Raw genomic sequence first — 21,712 nt, 5'->3', positions numbered from 1 at the left:
CCACCCCCGGTAATGTGCTGCTGTTGTGGAGCCTAAACCTGAAAAAGGATTTCCAAAATGAATGAAACTAGAGCTAATTACATCAATCAGATCAAAGGTTACCAGATTACCATGGGGCAACTCGAAATAGAGAAGGGCACATAAAAAATGATGTCTACAAAGAATCCAGGCCCTGGAAATGATCCATAAAAGGCAAGAGTAGAGAATGACCATAGATAAACCCAAGATTACAAAGTTGAGAGTCATAGACAACATTTAAGAACTGATTATGACCAGTTGACATAGATAGTAGAGCATAGGAGAGATGGAGTGAAGAGAGCAGCATTCAGAAAGAGAAAAAATAACCATGAAGGTTGTTTATGGGAAGCCAAACTTTATACCAAACATTATATTAAAACCTTGTTCAGGAATTGAAGGAATTGTAGATTTATAAGTTAGGATTTCTCTTGTGGCAGATCCCAGAAAATGAGTTGTTTGTTCCCTGAAGACTGGAGACAGCTGGGCCCCCCCTACAAAGGGAGTGTTACTTCCTGGGAAATACTTCCTGAGCTAGAACATTAGGTTGACAATAGAGAAAAAATCACCTTCATTTACAAAGAATTCCTTTTGTTATTTGCTTCCCCAGATTATCAATAAATACACAGAGAAACATGACTTGGGGTCTTCAGTAGAGAACTGCTGGCCCCCTGTTTTATGCTTTCTGCTCTATCTTATTCCTGGCTGTTTTTCTCATTATTAATAATTATAAAATTACTTTACCTTTGGTCTGCAACATTCGTTAATCCAAGAAATAGCATGCACCTCAATCTATCAAGGAAAGGACCCCTGATAATAACAAAGACGATATGCCACGGTAAAGGGGGAAATGAGCTGTCTTTATTCTAATAGTGTTATCTTTATTTAAATATGAGGAGCTCTGGTGGCCTAGGTACAAGAAGCTGTACTGCAATCCCCAAGACACATGGTTCAAAGCCACCAGCTGCTCTCAGGGAGAAGGATGGGCAATCTCCTCCCAAGGGATTAACTGCCTCTGAAAACCTGCTGGAGGGTCAGATGTGGGTCGGTTCTGACTCAATTGTACACAACAACAATAACATTTAAATAAAGGTATTTAAGTTGAAAACTAAAGAAAAATATTCAGTAAATAATAGTAAGAAGACATGAAGACATAATAAAGATTGTTAGGATGGCAGAAAGACACTGAATCTAGGGAACACTGTCACAATAAGACTCAGAAGTTAAGATATTTCTAAATGGAAGAAAGTTTTAAAGCTACAAGTTTAATCCACTACTGGAGTCCAGCTACACTTCCTGATTCCCACAATCTTCCTCAAAACCATTTTGAAACCATCTTTCATCTTTGAAAGTCTGTTCTACACTAGGGTTGTGATGTGGCCTGAGAGTTATAGCCCTCAAAAACTAAGTGTTCCTTTTTTCACACTTCTGAGCCCCATTTCTTCAATGTGATTGCAGATCCTGAACTCTTCTAACTTAAGTCTTTCCAACAGGAATTTTTTCTTTTTACCTTTCGAGACATTTGCTTGGCTGCTTTTGAAAAATAGGTGAGCTTTTCATCTCCCAAAAGAGTATGACGTGATTCTTCTGTTGGATGAACTCTGAAACCGTCCTGTTGTTTAAGTATCATGCTATCTGCTTCTGAGGCTTCCCAGTCTAATATATCCTCTTGTTCAATCTGAAAAATACTTGATGTAGTTTCAGGAAGTTCTTCAAGCTGACTTTCCTGGAATTGGTAAACAGAAAAGAATGCTTTTTTTTATTGGCCTTTCCAAAGCTTTAAGGCATGCAATGTTTTCTAGGTCATAACAAAATCTATAGGAAAAGATGTTTGAGATTAATCAGAAGTAATAAATTTCTTCTAAAGATTTAGAAAGAAATTCAAATGTAATTAATAAAAATAAAGGTTGGTCAAGTATTGCTCACAACCCTTGTTTCAGAAAAGATAGCGACCCCACAGTTACTATCACAAATCTAAGGAAATAGACAAAGAATATAATCTTACTTTTACTTCATCCCACACTCAACACATAGACAAGAGATTTTAATCAAAAGACATCACTGCATGATTCTAATTTTCATTATTTCAACTTGACTTTCAGATTAGTTTTTGGTTCACTGAGATAACTGTTGTTGTTGTATGCCATCAAGTCAGAACTGACTCTTAGCTTACCCTCTAGCAGGTTTTCAGAGGCAGCAAATCGCATAGGAGATTTCCTGTCTTTCTCCCATGGAGCAGCTGATGGATTCAGTGTTCCTTTGGGATATGAGAAAAGGGATACTGCTCCTGCAAAAACCTGACCTCAGTTCCTCAGGACAGGGATGACGTACCAACTCAGAGGCGTTGGGGAAATGAAAAGACACCCAAGCTCCATCCCAAGGCCAATTAAAGGGCTCTCACAAGATATCATCCCAGCTGCTTTGTATCCCTTAAAAAATCCTTACTAACTTATAACTGTATCTCATCAGATCTTGATGAAGTTCTGGTATGGCCATATTTGTCTAAACCAAGGTTATTTAGGATTATGGATCACATGCAATTAAAATCCCATTGATTTCAAAACAATATTTTTTAAAAATTAAGAAATCCTGCTGATTCAAATTTTTTAAAAGATGGAAACCAATCTGATAGAAAATCCTGCTGAATGATTGTAAAATGCAATTCTATTGTTCTGTTCTTTCATATATGCATTTGCTAATAAGTAAAATAAAATGTTAAGAAGGCATGTGGTACCAAATATTACACATGCCTACTACTTTAGTTTGGAAGGAGGAGTGGCATCTACTTCCATAATAGCTTGCCTCCGGAAACCCTATGAACCTGGAGAGAGGATGAAAGGCACCCAAACGTTGAGGACTCTCCTTCATAGGGTCACTATGAGTCACCTGTGACTCGATGGCACTTAACAACAACAACACTTTAGTATGCAAAAGAGGACTTTTGGATCAAAAAAGTTTGTGAAATGAAACTTCGATCTTAAACTGTTGCTCTTAGAAAGTCATTGTATGGAAAGAGAACTTTGGAATCAAACGGGGATCTATTCAAATTGATAGGTGATATTAGTCCGGTGGGGGGAAAGAGTTAATAAACGAGTAGAGTATATACATTGGGATGATGTGCATAGGGGCCCCATACCTACACCATCATTTTATATTCACTTGGTTTTTTCCTCATTGTTGTTGTTGTTGTTACGTGCCATAGAGTCGCTTGCGACTCATAGCAACCCTATGTACAAGAGCCCTAACCGCCGTTCTATCCTGTGCCAACCTCGTAGTCTCAAACACCCTCATTTCCACCACTCCACTCACAGAATCGATCCATCTCATCGAGGGTCTTCCTCTCCTGCACCGTCCTTCCACTCTCCCAAACATGATGTCCCTCTCCAAAGACCAGACCCTCCTTGCAACATGCCCAAAGTATGTCAGGAGAAGCTTCAGAATCTGACATTATCCTTTAGCCTCTGTTCTTGGTATAAAACCAGCCATCCATCTGCCATTCTTTTATAGACAATCTCCTACTCCCTCAATGCTTTTAAAATTCTATCTTTGGTTTTGTGTTTACAAATTTACCTTGGAAAAAGTAGCTTGGGGTGAATTTATCATGTGCAGGAGTTACTTTTTCCCTTGCTTTTAGATTATTTGTTCAATATACAGATTGAACAGGTATAATGAAAGATGCAAGCTTGATGCACTTTTGTTGTGATTTTATTGTTTTTTATGAGTCTTGTGTTCACCAGGTTTTAATCATCCCTTCCTTTCTTTTGACTTTATTTTGCTCCCGGCTTCTTCAACACACTCTCCAAGGGTTCTGGTTTGGGAGACCGAGTAGATGAAGATATAACCCACACTCCAAAACAGAAAATGCACAAAGAAGAAACACGTTTACAGAGAGGATAATTTTTATTCTTTAAACATGAATCACTGAGTTAATTTCCTCAGAACTCTACCCAACCTCTCTTCCTTCCAAAGCCTTTGCTTGTTTCCATTTTCTGCAAACAGAGATATAGTTTTACCAGTAGCATTTTTAAAAACTCAAAAATTCAAATTCAAACTCACCACAGTTTGGTTCCAATTCAAAGCAACCTTCCATCGGCCAGCAAAGGCTGTAAAGCACGACAGAAGGGAACTGCTCATTATTTTTTTTCCCCCTCACTCAGAGCCACTTGGGAATTCAAATTCTTGGAGACATTCAGTCTTCAAGTTAGCATCACAACTATCTATGGACTAAGCCACCAGGACCACCCAATTAGCTAGTTCATCTGCTGATTAAGCTCTTATGGGCTAGTTGTACTTTCAATCCAATGGCAGGCAGTGCAAATTTACCAGGTGCTGCTCGGAAGGAAGATGGGCAATCTCTTTCCATATGATTTATAGACTTGGAAAACCTGCTGGAGGGTCAGCTATGAGTTGGTTCCAACTCAACAGCACATAACAACAATATTTATTCCATAGCTTATGGTGGTGTTGTTAGGTGCTATCAAGTCGTCTAGGACTTAATAGCAAAATAGGTACAAACCTTGTCCTATCCTGCCATTCTCATGATCTCAGACCTATTTGATACCATTGTTAGAGTCACTATTTCAGTCTATCTTGTTGAGAATTTTCCTCTCTAATTCTTCCCGTTTCCTAGCATGATGGGTTTTTTTTTTCAGCTGGTCATTTTACAGTTTATTGTTGTTGTTATTTTGTGCTGTCAAGTCAGAACTGACTCACAGCCAACCTTCCAGTGGGTTTTCAGAGGCAGTTTAATGGCACAGGAGGAGACTGCCCTTCCTTCTCCTGCAGCTGATGGATTACAATTGTGTGTCATTGAGATTGCAGCACAGTTAACCACTGGGCCACCAGAGTACCTCAAAGCTACTGGTCTCCTAAATTTAGGCTACCAGGGCTCCGAAATTTGCCCTAATATTTTTTACAAGCCCTACAGTTTTAAGTATTATACATACGTCCTTGATGCATCTTGAGTTAGCTTTTGTATATGGCATGAGGTATCAATATTGTTTCTGTTTTCTGCAATAGTTACCCAGGTTTGCCAGCACCATTTGTTAAAAAGGTTCTTTAACCCACTTCATACATTTCATCTCTTTGTCAAATATATCCATAGGTAAATGCATTTATTTCTGGGTTCTCAATACTGTTCCATTGATCTATGTATCATCTGTTGTTGTACCAATACCAAGTTGTTTTGATGACTGTGGCTTTCTTTGTGGCTTTGAGATCAGAAAGTTGGGGTTTTGTTTTCTTCTTTAGCAGTGCTTTAGTGTTTTGCCTATCTGAGATCTCTTTCCTCTCCATGTAAAGTTGATGATTATTTTCTCCATCTCACTGAAGAATTATGATAGAGATCTGGATCAAGATTGCACTGTATCAACAGACAGCTTTTGGTAATATTGCCATATTCATACTGTTAATTCTTCCAAACCATTAATTTATTTTTTCATATTTTAAGGTGTCCTTGGGGTTTTCTTCATTTCTTTATATAGAGCTTTTAAATATCTGGTTAGATTTCTTTCTAAATATTTAATCTTTAAGGTGACTATTATACATGATATTGTTTTCCTTATTTTCTTCTAGAGTTCTGTGTGTTAATGGAGAGCAAGCTGACTGATTTTTCTATATTGATTTTATACTTGCCATTTTGCTTGTCAGGTCAATTAGATCCCGTAATTTTCTTGCTGACTCTTTGGAATTTTTAATGTATATTATCATATAACGTATAAATAGAAAAATTATTGTTTCCTCTTTGCCAATATAGGTGTATTTTATTTCTTTTTCTTGTCATATTGCTCTGTCTAGGGCTTTCAATATTGTATTATTTACTTCTTCTGATTCTTTGTTGAGTTTATAGTTGTTCTGTCATTCATTAAAAGTGGTATATTGAAATCTCCTGTTATTACTATGAAATTGTTTATTTCTCTTTTCCAATTGCTAAAACTTGATTTATGTACCTTACAAGTCTTCTAGTTGTTGTGGTTGTTGTTAGATCCTATTTCATAGTCATGTCCTCTTATTCAATTTACTCTTTGATCATTATATAATGCCCTTTCTTTGTTCCCCCACTGTAACTGGTAGTTTATTATTGTTATTTTGTTGCTGTTATTTATAGTATACACAGCAAAACATACACCAATTCAACAATTTCTTCGTGTACAATTAAGTAATATTGGTGGCATTTTTTGAAAGGTGCAATCATCCTCATTCTCCTTCCCTAGGTTGTTCCTCCTCTGCTAACACAACTAACTCACTGACTGCTAAGATTCTGATCTCATCTTTCAAGCGGTTGTTGTCAATCTGGTCCCATATATTAAAAATCAAAGTCATTGCCTTTGAATCAGAACCAACTCATTGCTGACCCTCCAATGAGTTTCCAAGGCTGTAAATGGAATGAGAGATTATTCATCTTTGTCCCTTGCAGCCAATGTTGTTGTTATATGCTGTTGAGTCAGAACCAACTCAGAGGTGACTCTCCAGCAACATTCAGAGGCAGTTAAAAACATGGGAGGAGAATATCTATCCTTCACCCATGGAGCAGCTGGTGGATTTGCATCACATGACTTTGGACTTGCAGCATAACTTGTTACCACTAGGCCACCAGAATTCCTTATCATTCAAATTCCTAGAGAGGCAGATCCTTTAACAGCACAGCTCCCAAGGACTATGCTACTAGAGCCCTCTTGATCTCATATAGATTCTTGTTGTTGTTGTTATGTGCTGTTGAGTCACTTGTGACTCATGGCAACCCTATGTACAACAGCCCTAAACTCTGCTCTATCCAGTGCCAATCGTATTACCTCTGACACACCCATCCGGATTACCCTAGTCACTGAATCAATCCATGTCATAGAAGGTCTTCCCCTCCTGCGCTGTCCCTCTACTCTATCCAGCATGATGTCCCTCTCTAAAGACCTGTCTCTCCTTACAACGTGTCCAAAGTATGTCAGACGAAGCCCCAGAATCCTTGCCTCCAAGGAGTAGCCTGGTTTAATCCTCTCTAGGATGAATCTGTTTGTTTTCTTGGCAGTCCATGGTACATTGAATACTCTTCTCCAGCACCACAGCTCAAAGGCATCAATGCTCCTTCTATCCTCCCTAGTCATTGTCCAACTCTCTGATGCATAACAAGCGATTGCAAAGACCATGGCCTGTATCAGGCGCACCTTAGTCTCCAGAGAGACACCGTTGCTCTTGAGTACTTTTAGAGAGGTCCCTAACAGCAGACTTTCCCATCGCAATATGTTGTTGTTTTTTTATTTCCTGGCTACTGGTGCCAAGAGTATTGACCATGGAGCCAAGCAAACTGAAGCTGTGAACAATCTCAATCCCTTCGCCATCCATCCTGATGCTACCAATTGGTGCAGTGGTGAGAATCTTTGTCTTCTTGACATTGAGCCTCAGGCAATACTGAAGGCTGCAGTCCTTGACCTTCTGCAGCAAGTGCATGAGGTCCTCCACAGTTTCTGCAAGCAGGGTTGTGTCATTTGCATAACACAGATTTTAATAATCTTCCACTAATCCTGACGCCACACTTCTCCTCATAGATCCCAGCATCTCGGATAATCTGCTCTGCATACAAGTTGAAAAGGTATGGAGATAGAACACATCTCTGGTGTACACCCTTCCCAATTTTGAACCATGCAGTATTACCCTGCTCTGTTCTGATGGCTGCCTCTTGGTCCAAGTATAGGTTTCGCATTAGCATGATTAAATGTTCTGGGATTCCCATTCTTCTCAGAGTCAGCCACAGTTTGTTATGATCCACACAGTCAAATGCCTTTGCATAATCAATGAAACACAGATAGACATTCTTCCCTGCTTTCAGCTAAGATCCATCTAACATCAGCTACAATATCCCTAGTACCACGACCCCTTCTAAGCCCAGCCTGGACTTCCGGCAGTTCTCTGCTGATGTGTTGTTCCAGTCGTTTTTGGATAATCTTCAGTAGAATCTTGTTTGCATGTGAAATCAATGATACTGTTCTGTAGTTTCTGCACTCAGTTGGGTCACCTTTCTTTGGAATGGGAACAAATATAGATCTTTTCCAGTCAGATGGCCAAGTGGTTGTTCTCCAGATTTCTTGGCACAACTCATATAGATAGATTTTGAAAAACCATAATGTTCAAAGTAGACATTCTTTCTCAGTTAAGCTAATTTTTTTTTTCATTTTTATTTCTATTTTTTTATCATACTAATTTACAAAATTCAAATACATTCTTTTTCACACCTTATTCTTCCAATTTCCTTCACCTCACCCACCTATCAAATTGTACAACCCCATGATTAATCCTCCATCACCACCACCACCACCACCCTCGCCCATCCTCATCCCTCTGCTTCCAGCCCCGCCCCTTGGATCCTCATGCTCATTCTACGATAATGGTAATGTACAATATTTGTCCTTGTGGGACTGAGTTAGTTCACTCAGCATAATGCTCTCCAGTCCCCCCAAAATCAGGAATCATTTACAAAATCATTGCTCCTACGTGCTGTGTAGTATTCCATTGTATGAATGTACTATAAGCTAAATTCTTGGTTGGTTTTGAGAAGATTTCAAGGCATATTTTTGATTGATGGTTATCTCAGGGCAATAGTTTAAGGAGTTCATCATGTTTCCAAAGCTTCAGAATGCCTAGGTATTTTGGCTGGTTTGACTGGTTTTCTTTAAAAAAAAATCTTTATTGCTGCACATTTTATCCTCCCTTCCTTCCCTCTCCCCTAGCACACCCTGCTATGCACCCCTTGTTCCAAATTATTCTCATACATATAATGCATAATAATATTTTCCTTTCAAACAGTTCTTCCCCTCATCTGTTCTAATGCAGTGTTCATTAATTATCCCTTTGCCCAACCCCTCTCCAACTATCACCACGTCTATCCTTATTTATAACAGCAATGTTATGCAGCATTTATCCTTTTGTGACTGAGATATTTCACTCAGCATAATATCTTCAAGGCTCCTCCATGTTGTGTAATGTTTTACTATTTCATTGTTTTTCAGTGCTGTGTAGTATACCGTTGTGTGGATGTACCACAGTTTTTCTATCCATTCATCTATTGATGAGCACTTGGGTTGCTTCTTTGTTCTTGTGAATAATGCAGCAATAAACATGGATGTGCATACATCTGTTTGAATTTTGGCTCTTCTTTCTTTAGGATATTACAATGCCCTTTCTTGAAGTCTGTTTTATCAGAACTTACTATTTTAAATACCTTTTTTATTGTCATTTGCCTTATATCTATTTTTCCCCAGTCTTTGATTTTTAGTCTATCTTTGTCCTTGTGTCTCTTGCAGACATCATAATGATGAGTCATGGGGGTTTTTTTGTCCTTCTACTCTTCATTCTCTCTTTGCTAGTACATTTCATCCACTCATGTTTAAAGTAACTACAGTAAGTTTAAGGGAGCTCTGGTGGCTTAGTGGTAAGAAGTTGTACTGCTATCCCAGAGGTGCATGGTTTGGATCCACCAGTGGTTTACAAGAGAAAGGATGGGCAGTCTCCTCCTGTGCATTTAACACCCTCTGAAAACCTGCTGAAAGGTCAGCTATGAGTTCTTTCTGACTCAACAATACACAACAACAACAACTATTAGGTATAGTTTTATTGCTGTCATTTTGCTGCTTACGTTTTGTGATATTACTAATTTCTTTGTTCCAACTGTTTTTCTGTGTTTTCATTTTATTTCTTTCTTATTTCCTTCACTTTTGTTGTTTTAGTGTTTTCTAAGTCTTTATGATTTTCCTTCTTTTTAAAAATATTTTTACGAGAAAGTTTGTTCATTTCTTTGAGGTTACCCTATATATTATTATTTTATTCTCAAGTATAAACAGTATCCCCTTTAGAAGCTCTGTAACTGAATTTCTTATTTTGTATTGCTTTGTCTTCATTTAAGGACGAAAGCCTGTAGTTCCCTATTTTTTGTCTCATAAATTTATTTTACATATTTCTATATCTGGATTATTTTGTTATGTATCTTAATTTCTGATTGTAGTCTGTCGTTTTGGTTCTTGATCCAAAGAACTTTTAAGATTTCTTATAAGGTTGGTATAATTTTCACAAATTTCCTTAGCTTCTATCTGGTAATGATCTAATTTCACTATCATATTTGAAGGACATTTTGCTGGGTATATAGTTCTTGGCTGGCAATTATTTTGGGTTTTTTTTCTCCTTTTTCAAGATTTTATATATCATCCAATTGCCTATTTGCTTGCATGGCTTCTACTGAGAAACTGGAGCTTAGTTTTTATGTTTTTAGGTAGTTCTGTCCCATTTGGGATTCAATGAGTTCCATGAAGGCATATTTTCTCATTTTTCATGTTTGGGGAATTTTCTTGCAGCAAATCATCAATGATTTCTTCTGTGTGTGTGTTTTGTTGTTTGGTTTTGTGTGATTTTTTCCCCCTCTGTTTTGGAATTCAAATCACACGTAAATTATTCCTCTTGATATTGTTGCATATGATTTTTAGGCTTTCTTCCCTTCTTTCTCCTGATTGTTCTTCTAATAGTTTAGTATTGGAGAATTTGTACTCCAATTCATTAATGCTGAGTTCCTTGTCTTCAATCCTGATCTCTTGTGTTATCTTCTAATGTATTATCTATTGCTGACATTTCAGTCTTAATATTCAGAATTTCTATTTACTGCTTTTGTGTTGCTTCTAATTTCCCATTTCCTTTATCTGGTCTTTCATAGAGGTTCTAATCTTTTTTTGGTTTCTGGTTTTTTCTCAATCCATAGGAGACACTTAACTATCATTCTTTTGAATTCTTTATTGAGAAGTTACAATAGTTTTTTTCTTCTCAAAGGTTTTCTGATTGTTTAGTTTGATCAATTTTTTATACTACTTTCTCCTTATTTTTTTTAGTAGGTTAAAAAGGTCTTTGACACATTGTGGTGGTGGTGGTGTCTTTGTATAATTTTGCTTTGGTATATCTGATTAAGCCATGCAAATATGTTGCACTCCTTGCTAATTAGGTAATTCTGTGTCTTCAGGTGTGTCTGATAGAAAGTGGAAATGTAGTTGCAGTTCTCAGTTCACTGTTCATGTACAGCAGTTGAGAGCAGACAGGATTGTGTTGATTGCAAATCTTTAGCTGAGGAAGCAAACCAGGAGTTGGTCTTTATAATTATGCAGTAAGTAAAACTATAGGAGGTATATGTGCAGCTATATACTGTTGCTGTCTGTTGCCAAATGGGACAAAGAAAAAGGGAAACAACACAACAGAAAAATATCCCCCAAAAAGGACTGTCCTGTATATGAAGGTTGTTGTTGTGTTGTTATAGATTGTCATCAAGACAAGCATGACTCATAGTGACCCTACGAACAAAAGGTCTGAAGCCTTTCTATAACTATCGTTGTTTCTCTGAGTTCATCGAGTTTCCAGAGGCATGTTACTTAGGAAGTGGATGCCACTCCTGCTTCAAAATCTGTGTTAAGCTGGGAGCTCCACCAAACACTATTATAGCATTTGACCTACCCAATGGCACAAGGTTCAGTATCACAGCAAAATCAAAACATCACAGAGAAATCAAACAGGAAAATATACATAAGTAAGGAAACGCAAAACAGAGAGTCAAAAATGAATGAGAGAAGTTTGGCAAAAGAAAGGAAAAGAAAAATGTTATCAAGAGGAAGAGATGGTACAAGAATTGAGGTGCAGGAGGTAACCAAAACACCCACAAGAACAGAAAAATAAAAATCAAACAAGCAAACAAAAATCCAAAAAGTGATGGGAAATAAATAGTGAGAGCAAAGGGGGGTATCTTGAGGGGGGTGGGTGAGGTGACTGTTGGTGCTCCTGCCACGGCTGTGGTGTGCAGAGGCAGTGTGTCTGGTCTAGGTTACTTTGTCTGGCAGTTCAAGAGAAGTTTGAAGTTAGGGTGTTCAGTCAGAGTTTTTTGGTTCTTTGAGAGATGGCTGAAGCCCCAAACTGTGAGCCACAGACAGCATGTCCTCTGGTCTAGAAAGTGTTAAGGAATGGGTTACCTAATCTAGGAGAGTTTCTAGAGGCCTCACAGGAACCAGCGTAGTTTGCCTGGCCAGGGACGCTGTCTTTGTCAGTTCAAAGTCTGGGTGCTAACAAAATGCTCAAGTAGAGATGGCTGAAGAGACAATCAATGGCAGTTTGTCACACTCCCAAGGAACCCAAAGATGTCAGCACTTCCTGGTGGGTGCACTGTTCCAAATATGATTGGTGTGTGGTGAATGAGATTATCCTCAAAGAGTGCCCAGTGAGAGGCAAGGGTCCCAGTCAGAGGTGGTGCTCCTACCAATTCAACAGCTGGTTCCAGGACCACTGGCATCAGGCCAGGAATAGCACAGTCCTCTCCCAAAAGGAGAATGTAGAGTCCTACACATGATCCAGGCACCTCAGTATGGGTGAGGCCTCAGGCTATGCTAGAACTGGCCAGAGAAACATAACTAGCCACCTGGTAGTGAAGGGGGGCGAGGAGGAAGTGGCTCCTGTGATCCACAGGAAGGAATGGGGAATAAGTGAAAAGGAGAATGAACTTTTCTTATTGTCAGACAGCTGCTGGTGTGGACATCACTATACTCCTAACTTCCCCAGACAAACAGACTGCCATTCAGATTGGCTGCACACATTGTTTACAATTCCTTCCTCTTTCAGTCTCTCTTTTTTTAATGTTTCATTAGGTTTCTTACTTCAGTCAGTGTTTCATTTAGACTCAGGGTTCCACGATTATCATTATCCTTCATGTCTACTATCTTTGTTTTCTGCTGTCTTGGTTGAAAAGGGTATGGACCCTCTACCACCTTCCCCAGCCTAAATTAGCATTTTATCTAGAAGGCTTCTATGTCATTTAATTTTAATCTTCATCTCAACCTCATGCAGTAGGAATCTTTTTTAATACCATCTTATGACTGTGGAGTTTATCTTTCAATATTATTTTCCTAAACATTGAATTTGACTTTGCCATATGGATGGGTGAGAATATACAAACAGGACACGTTAGCCTATCCAAATAGGGATTGGCTAGTCTCACCATAAATTGAGTGGACCCAGTCACAGAAAAAAGAACAAGCAAGAGGATACAACTCATCCTTCAGGACCAGGGCAACAGGCATATAACAGCCACAGCAGAGAACAGGAGAACTAACATGAATAGAGCCAACTTCAAGACTGCTGTCCTCCATGGACATAACCAGAGCTAAACTAAGAGCCTTTGCCTAAATTTGTTGGACAACTTGAGTATGGTGGGTGAAGAGCCAATATTGACAGGACTAAGAACTTTGTTAGCATTGCCTAAAGCTATGAGGCTCAAGGCTGAGGTCCCTGCAAGCACATTTCAAAAGCTGTCCTGACTGTACTCTGCTACTAACATGGATTATAACATGGTTCTGCTTGGTCTGTGAGAAATCATATCAGAATTTGGATCCAGTAAAGCAGTAAGATTGGTATTGAAATTATTAGAAATGGTTATGGAAGTGTGGGAGACATATCTGACCTCATAGGAATTGGTTTTGTGCTGTTCATGCTATTGACACAGACAGTTCCCCTTTGTGAAATTGGTAAAAGTCAGATATGGCCACGCCTGTGGTCCTTGCTCTTCAGACAATAACTGAGTAAACTAAGGCTCAGAAAGTCAAATAACTATACTAAAGCCACACTGAGATTAAGGAGCAGAGCTGTACTCCAACATTTCCACCCAAAAGACCAATAGTTCTCAAAACGTGGTCTGCAGACCCCTGAAGCATCTTACAATCCTTTTTGGGATCTGTAATATTAAAATTACACTTATAATAATTGTTGATAGGTGCACGTGAGTCAACTACAACCCATAGCAACCCTATAAACAGCATAACTGAACACTGCCCTATATCATGACATCTTACCCATCTCTGGCATACTCAGTCCATCATTATGTTAGTCCAAATTCTTGAGGGTCTTCCTCTCCTTCACTGACCCTCTACCTTTCCAACCATGGAATCCTTTTCCAAGAACCAGCCCCTCCTAGCAACATGCAAGTATATAAGACAACATTTCACTACTAAGGCATTATTTTCCCTTTTTCACCATGCTGACATTTGCACTGATGACAAGGAAAACAATAGGGAGTAAAACCTAAACTGATACTTCTCAAATACTAACTCATGATATTATAAAGTCATGAAATAAAAGATCCTCTCAAAGTACAAGGTAGATTAATATCTTTTAATGTAATTATATAAGTTAGGAGTTTATTGTTCAAAATGGATTCCCTAGCACTTAACTGACTTTGCCATGTGGATGGGCAGGAACATGTGGGTGGGGCATGTAGCTTAGCAACAAAAAGATTGGCTATTCTCTTCATTAAATTGAATGGAACCTGTAGAAGGATAATCTGATCACCAACAAAAATGAAGCAAGAAAATTCAATGCATTCTTCAAGACTAGAAATTGTTCTGCCAATCAGACCAGGCCTACAGAAGCTATAGCCAGAGCAGCTACCATGGAGAACCAGAGACCTGACAAGATATGGAGAAGGCCTTGGGACTGCAATACCATGGAACTAGAGCTAAGAGCATTTTGCCCAAGTTTCCTGGAGGGCTAACGGGAGAAAGCTATAATTGGCAGGACTTGCCAAAAGCCATGAAGCTGAAAGCTAAGGTGTCTGTGAGCACATGTCAGCAGCTGTCCTCACTGAATGAGTATATTCTCACTATATTAAGATTTATAGGCTTTGACATCCCTAATATGATTCTAGAGAGCTCTGGGGGATTAATGGCAAGATGCTGAAATCCTAAAGGCACATGGTTCAAGGCCACCAGTTGTTCCATGGGAGGATGGGTAATCTCCCCCTGTGCAATTAATTGCCTCTGAAAGCCCACTGGAGGGTCAGCTATGGGTCAGTTTCAACTCAATGGTACACAGCAATAGCAACAATAAAATGATCCTTTGTTGTCTATGAGCTCTCACATGTATTTCAGACCCAGTAAAAAAGCAGTAAGATTAATTTTGGGACGAGTAGAAAGAAGTGTAGAAGCATAAAGGGCATGACCCCATAGGAACTGGCTTTGGGTTCTTGATGTTGTTGATGGGGACAGTTCCCCTTTGATATGTTAGTCATGGTCAGATATAGCCATACCCTCGTGGCCCTTCCTCTTTTGACATACATATAGTTCATTTATCTGATTTCAAATTCTCCATTTTAAAAGCTAAACAAAACAAGAAATTTTTATACTTGTATAAAGAAAAATATCAATAATCATGTAAAATGATACTAAAATATGGTTCTTTTACCAAATTTGAGTAAAAGTCAGATTTATTTAGTAGACCAGCTAAAACAACCTATTATAAAAGTTGGACTGCCTAAAAAGTCATGAGAATCCAGATTTTTATTAAACTAGATACTGAAAGACAATTCCACTCTTAACACTAATATTTTTGGCTTGAGAAAATACGGTTCTTTTTATTAAAGATTTTTTATGGTATGTTTTTCAAAAAATTTTAAGTAAATAATTAATCTGATTTAATGTTTCATATGTAAATATAAGTAAAGTACTACATAAACAAAACACTATGTGTCCTTAACCTATATTTTATATTATACAAGGATTCAGAGAGATAAAAATTAGTGAAGTTGTAAAATTTAATGTATCTCACATATCTTTTACATCTGAAGTTCTTAGTACATTATATAACCATTGTAATTATTTCTGAATGAGTGAATAAATGAAATAAAAGTATTTTAAATTCTTCTATTAAGTAAGTAGCATCTATTAGAATATTCACTGCATAATATCTCAATTTGTCTCTTGATATATGTCAGTTCTGAATTTCTCAAGGGCAAAAATTTATTACAGTAAAACCTGAAAAACCTGTGTAGACTGCACTCTATCAAAAGTGCAAAACTGAGAGAACTAGAAAAACAAGACTTTCCTCTTGAGTTTGAGTTCTCACAAGTTTCATTGAATTTTTATTTTTGGACTATGTTTAAAGTAATGTCTGTCAAATAATAGAAGAAAACATTTTTCAACGTCTTTCCTGAATACATGAGAAAAATCACTCTTCATCACAGGGTTTTTTTTAATATTGAAAATGAGGAATTTTAAAAAATGTTCTAACAGGAATATACCTTTTACCTTTGCTCTTGTTGTGTACCAACAAGTCAGAACCAACTCATAGATGACCCTCCAGTGGGTTTTCAGAGGCAAAAAAATCTCAAGGGGAGAGATTGCCCATCCTTCTTCCATAGTTTAATTTTAGAACACAAAGAGTTATGTTAATGAAAGAAGCTAAGTTCACTCAGAAAAGGAGGGTGAGAGTGACTGTACAACTAAAAATATAATCACTGTCACTGACTTGTAGAAACAGTTGAATTCCTGTATGTTTTACTGTATATATTTTTAACAACTACGACAAAAATAATAAGAATACTCCTTTTTTAAAAGGAAGTGATTTGCAAGTCACAGTAAAGAATGCAGAGAGCTCTGGCTAGTAGATTGAAACATGCACACTGAAGCTCTGCATACGCTGAAGACACCGTGCTAGGCACCACTTAAAAAGAAATAACTGGTCCTTCTGGGCTGGGAGTACACTGAGCAGGGATTCCCAGACAGATCTCAGCCCAGGAACTGGCAAGGGTCATTTCTAGGTCATGCTTAGGGATGGATAGAATAGAGTTATTTTACCTGAAAATGAAGGAGACACCCAAAAAGTTTGCATGGAATGACTGATGCTGCACACAGGAGCCTTTTCTACCATGGCCAGGTGCATGAAGCATTTCATCTCTAAAGTAATAAGCTTCCTCATTAAAAAGCCACTGGCCAATGGGTGATTGCTTATAAATGTCAAAACTGAGAATATGGTTTTTTCCAAATTACGAAGAAATTGGTACTTTATTTACCTTTTTCTTTTAAGCAGTTAAGATGATATCTAAACTAAGTATATAATAGCCTAGTTCATAATTTACATGAATATGTAGCTAATGGTCCTACGTTGGGATTATTGTATTAACAAAGATCTCTATATAAAGGTATTTAATCTTGTCCTTTCAGCTTAGTATGCCTATGGAACAAAAAATCCAAACTCACTGATGTTCAATTAACTCTGACTCATGACAACTCATGAACTGAGCCACTAACATTTCAGTTAGCGACCCAAAACATAATACATTAAATCATCAAGATTCCTTAATATGTCTTTTATAGTTATTTAAAGGAAAGGAAAGGGCGGTATCTTTTTTTTTTTTTTAATCTACCTTGTGGTCTAGTGGGTAAGGAGTTTCACTGCTAACTCAAAGGCAGGTAGCTTAAATCCCCCAGTGGCTCCATGGGAGAAAGATGGGCAATCTCTTCCTGTGCAATTTACAGCCTCTCAAAGCCCAGTGGAGGGTAAACTATAAGTCAATTCTAACTCAATAGCAATGACTGAGTGACATGAAATGATACAGCCTCGAAGCAACTATGCACAGCACTAGTTATAAGGCTAGAATATATACACATTAAGGCTACATCGTTTACCCATTGCTGCAATCTAGGAAGATGCTGGGGCTAAACAGCATCTCTTAATACAGAAAGATCTCAAATCTGGTAGTTTAACCATATATGGTTAATTATAACATTACAGTATCCCAGGCTATTGTGAAAATATTTTAAGATGATATGTTTTCCCTTGAAATTAAGGGTGATCTGAATTTATTATGTCTGTAGAATTGTATCCTCAGGAACTAAAGAGCTTGTTTAGTGATACCTCTTTTCAAGTTCTTTGTAAAGGAATTTATGATCATGTCATATTTTGCCTAATGTCAATGTGGATTTCTATAAACAGGAAGGCACTGCCCACTCATACAGAATATGTTCAGGATTCCTTTGACTTTTAAGAATTGTTTTAGCTAAATAATGGACAAAATGATTCATATAAACTAAGAATGTTTAAAAATTCTTCCACTACTGTCTACATCTGAATGTATCTAGACCAGAAGAAGTTTTTGGGTGGTTTTTTTTTAATTCTTTCCCTCCTGAAAAAAAATGTTGACCTAAAGGTGAAAAGTTTCTTGAATGATTCAGAATGCCAAAAGTAGGTACCACTAAAGTTAGAAAAGCCATGGTTCTCAATAGATGCTGGGTTAGATGGGCTTGGATGTAAATATACTTCTAAAGTAAACCAGAGCTTTTAAAAATAAATAAATACATACGTACATACATACATACATACATACTCTCCAGACAAGCACTCAAGCAATAAGAGTCAGACTGTTATTATAATATCAAAACCCAAGCTAACTCATTATTATCCAGTCAGTTCTGACTCATGACCATTTCATATGTTTCCGAATAGAACTGTGCTCTAGGGCTTTCAATGACCGAATTTTAAAGCACTTGCCAGGCCTTTCTTTCAAAACGCCTCAGAGTAGGCCAAAGGCACCAACTTTACAGTCAGTAGCTGAGTACTCAACCTTTTGTGCCACCTGCAGACTCCCTTGTAATATAGGAAAGGAAGGTTTTAACTAAAGACTTTACCGTTTGCTGTTCCTCAACACTTATCTGTAATCCACATTCAAATTGTGTCTGAGATGTTTTGGGCCACTGCGTTTTTCCCATTAAGGAAACATCCTTGAATGAAAAAAAAAAAAAGAAAACAAAGTCAACTTTAAAAATCAGTGAAAGTATTCAATGTAACAAACATCTAGTCAATATATTGTGGTATATAATAAATATGCACATGAGAAACAAAATTTAGTCAATGTAACAAATGAGAAATATAGAACAAAAGGTGTCCACTCGTTACAAGTTCAAGGCTTTTTAAATTGTTCATCTCCATAGATATGCCATCAGGAAAAAGGGTGGTGCTGTAGGTAAAAGCATTAGACTGCTAACCAAAAAGTCAGCAAGTCAAAGCTACCAGCTACACCACAAAAGAAAGATAAGACAGTCTGCTTCCATAAAGATTTACAGATTAGGAAACCATATGGACAGTTCTTATTTATCTTACAATATAACCATGAGTCAGAATTCTCTTGTTGGCAGTAGGTAGGATAGATGTAGCATCAAATTTTAAGTCTAATTGTGTTATTGTTGTTGCAGTTGTTGTTGTTATTATTGTTGTTAAGTTCCATTTAGTCCAGTATAAATCATAGTGACCCTATGAACAACAGACCTGAACCCTGTCCTATCCTGTGCCATCCTCTGATATACTTTAGCCCACTGCAGCTGTCAGTATAACTCATTGGGAGAATTCCTCTCTTTCACTGGCCCTCCATCATTCTAAAACTTATATCCCTTTTCAAGGAATAGACTCTCCTAGCAGCATGTCCAAAGTATGAGCCAAATATAGTACATTATAATATAGTATAGTATGCTATGCTTTGCTATGCTATAGTTCAGTATTAGTATAATATAATATCCTCTAGTAAATCAGGTTTTTGAAAACAATATAGAGGATCATTTCAGAATACTGTAAGGTTCAAATCATTAAGAGAAGATAGAAGTATGTACTAGTAAGAGAGTTTTAAGATTGGTAAAACAAACATTGACCAAATTGAAAGGAGAAAAATAAACAATGATGCATAATTACAACTGGAAATTTCAACCCAAAACTATCACCAAGAGATTTTACTATCAATAATACTTAAATACTAAAAGTCAGTAAATAATTATTGACATTTCTATGAGGCTGAGGATAGAATGATAGAATTATGCACAATGGTTTATTCATAGCAAATACTTTTTTATAAGAAACAAAAAAACAAGGTACACATATGGATTCCACCCAATGGTATGTAGAGGAATCAAAATTAATTATGTCTGTGGAAGGAATCACTGGAGAAGGTAAAATATCAGCAGTGAAAACTAGGTCAGGTGCTGATTGCAGAAAAAACTATCAACAATGCACATGCAAGTTCAAATTAAAGCTAAAGAAGGTCAAATCAAATCCACAGGAATCAAATTTTACCTCGAGTCTGTCCCACCTGAATTTAAAAACCAACTCAGGAACAGGTCTGAGGCCTTGAACATTATTAATAACAAAAACCGATGAGCTGTGGGAGGATATCAGATCATCCACAAAGAATTCAAAAGGTCATTACAAAGAAAGAAGACCAAAATGAACTCTGAATATTTTACTAGAGTGCCGAGAAGCTAAAGCAAAGGGAATAAATCAAGAGGTAAAGGAGCTGAATAGAAGATTTCAAAGGGCAGCGTGAGAAGACAAAGCAAAATGTTATAATAAATGTCAAAGAACTGTTGTCCAAAAATCTAAAGGCCTGAACTTGCTCAGCTTTTCTTAAGCTGAAGGAACTAAAGAACAAATTTAAGCCTCGAGTTGCAATACTTAAGGATGCTGTGAGCAGAATATTGGATGACCCAGGAAGTATTAAAAGAAGATGGAAGGAGTATAGAGAGACACTATATCAAAAGAATTGGCTGATACAGAAAAATTTCAAGAAACAACATATGATCAAGGGGCAATGATGATGGAGGAAGTTCAGGCTGCTCTGAAGGACTTGGCAAAAAAAAAAAAAAAAGCCCTAGGAATTGATAGAATTACTTCTGACAAAAAGATGCTGGGCTGGACGTGCTCACCAGGTTGTGTCAAGAAATCTAGTGGACAACTACCTGGCCAACTGACTGGAAGAGATCCATATTTATTCTCGATCCAAAAAAAGGTGATCCAACAGAGTGTGGAAATTATCAAACAATTACTTGTCGAAGGTCTTCCTCTCTTTCACTGATCCTCTACCTTTCCAAGCATGATGTCTCTCAACAAGGAATAGCCTCTCCTAGCAACACGACTAAGGCGTATGAAATGAAGCTTTGTCGTCTTTGCCTCCAATGAACATTCTGGCTGCCTTTCATTCAAGCCATATCTGTTGGTTTTTAGCAGTCCATGGCGTATTTAATACTTTCCTCCAATGACACAGCTCAAAGGCATCAATTATTCTTCTGTCATCTTTGTTTACTATCTAGCTCTCAGAAAGCATAGCAAATGATAGAAAAAATCATGGCTTGAATGAGGCACATTCTAGTCTTCAAACTGACATCATTGCTCCTCAGTAATTTGGAGAAGTCCCCGACAGCAGAATTTCCCAATGCAACACATCTGATCTCCTGACTGCTGGCACCAAGGGTGTTGATTGTGGATCCAAGTAAGATTAAATCACTGACAACTTCAATCTTTTCTCCATCTATCCCAGTGTTGTTTATAAGTCCTGTGATGAGGATCTTTGTCTTCCTGATATTGAGATTCAATTCATATAGAAAACTGTAGGCTTTGATACACTGTAGCAAGCATTTCAAGTCATCCCCACTTTGAGCAAGCAAGGCTTGTCATCTGTACAATGCAGATGAATCTTCTGATCCTGATCACACAATCTTTTTCAGAGTCTAGCTTCTCAAATGATTTGTTCAGCATACAGATTGGATAGGTGTGGAGAAAGGACACAGCCCTGACGCACACCTTTCCTGATTTCCATGCTGTATTTCCTTGCTGTTTGGACAATAGCTTCTTAGTCTAATATAGATTTTGTATGAGCATAATTAAGTGTTCTGGGATTTCCATTCTTCTCAAAGTTAGCCATAATTTGTTATGATCCACACAGTCAAATGCCTTTGCAATGTCAATAAAAACACAAATAGACATTTTTCTAGCATTCTCTTCATTCAACTCTTTGACATCAGCAATGATATCCCTGGTGCCACAACCTTTTCTAAACTCCACTTGAACTTCTGGCACTTCTCTGCCAGTGTGCTGTTCCAGCCAT

The 21,712-nt window shown here is 37.6% G+C and overlaps 1 protein-coding gene across 1 annotated transcript in view; it reads right to left on the bottom strand.

Annotated features, from left to right (window-relative positions):
• LOC102861063 (putative uncharacterized protein C14orf25-like) overlaps positions 1 to 21,712 on the bottom strand; it is a 125,638-nt gene that overhangs the window by 13,292 nt on the left and 90,634 nt on the right. Inside the window, exons 3-4 of the mRNA XM_006891583.1 lie at positions 18,474 to 18,566; positions 1,526 to 1,741 (exon numbers count right to left, since the gene is read on the bottom strand). Coding sequence (XP_006891645.1) covers positions 1,526 to 1,741; positions 18,474 to 18,566 — 309 coding nt within the window. The remainder of the gene's footprint in view (positions 1 to 1,525; positions 1,742 to 18,473; positions 18,567 to 21,712) is intronic.

Source organism: Elephantulus edwardii, unplaced genomic scaffold (assembly GCF_000299155.1).
Source record: "Elephantulus edwardii isolate Elephantulus edwardi_28Jun2011 unplaced genomic scaffold, EleEdw1.0 scaffold00100, whole genome shotgun sequence".
Lineage (NCBI taxonomy): Eukaryota > Metazoa > Chordata > Mammalia > Macroscelidea > Macroscelididae > Elephantulus > Elephantulus edwardii.
Note: the sequence above shows the minus strand (reverse complement) of the source record. Positions and strands in the feature narration are given on the sequence as shown.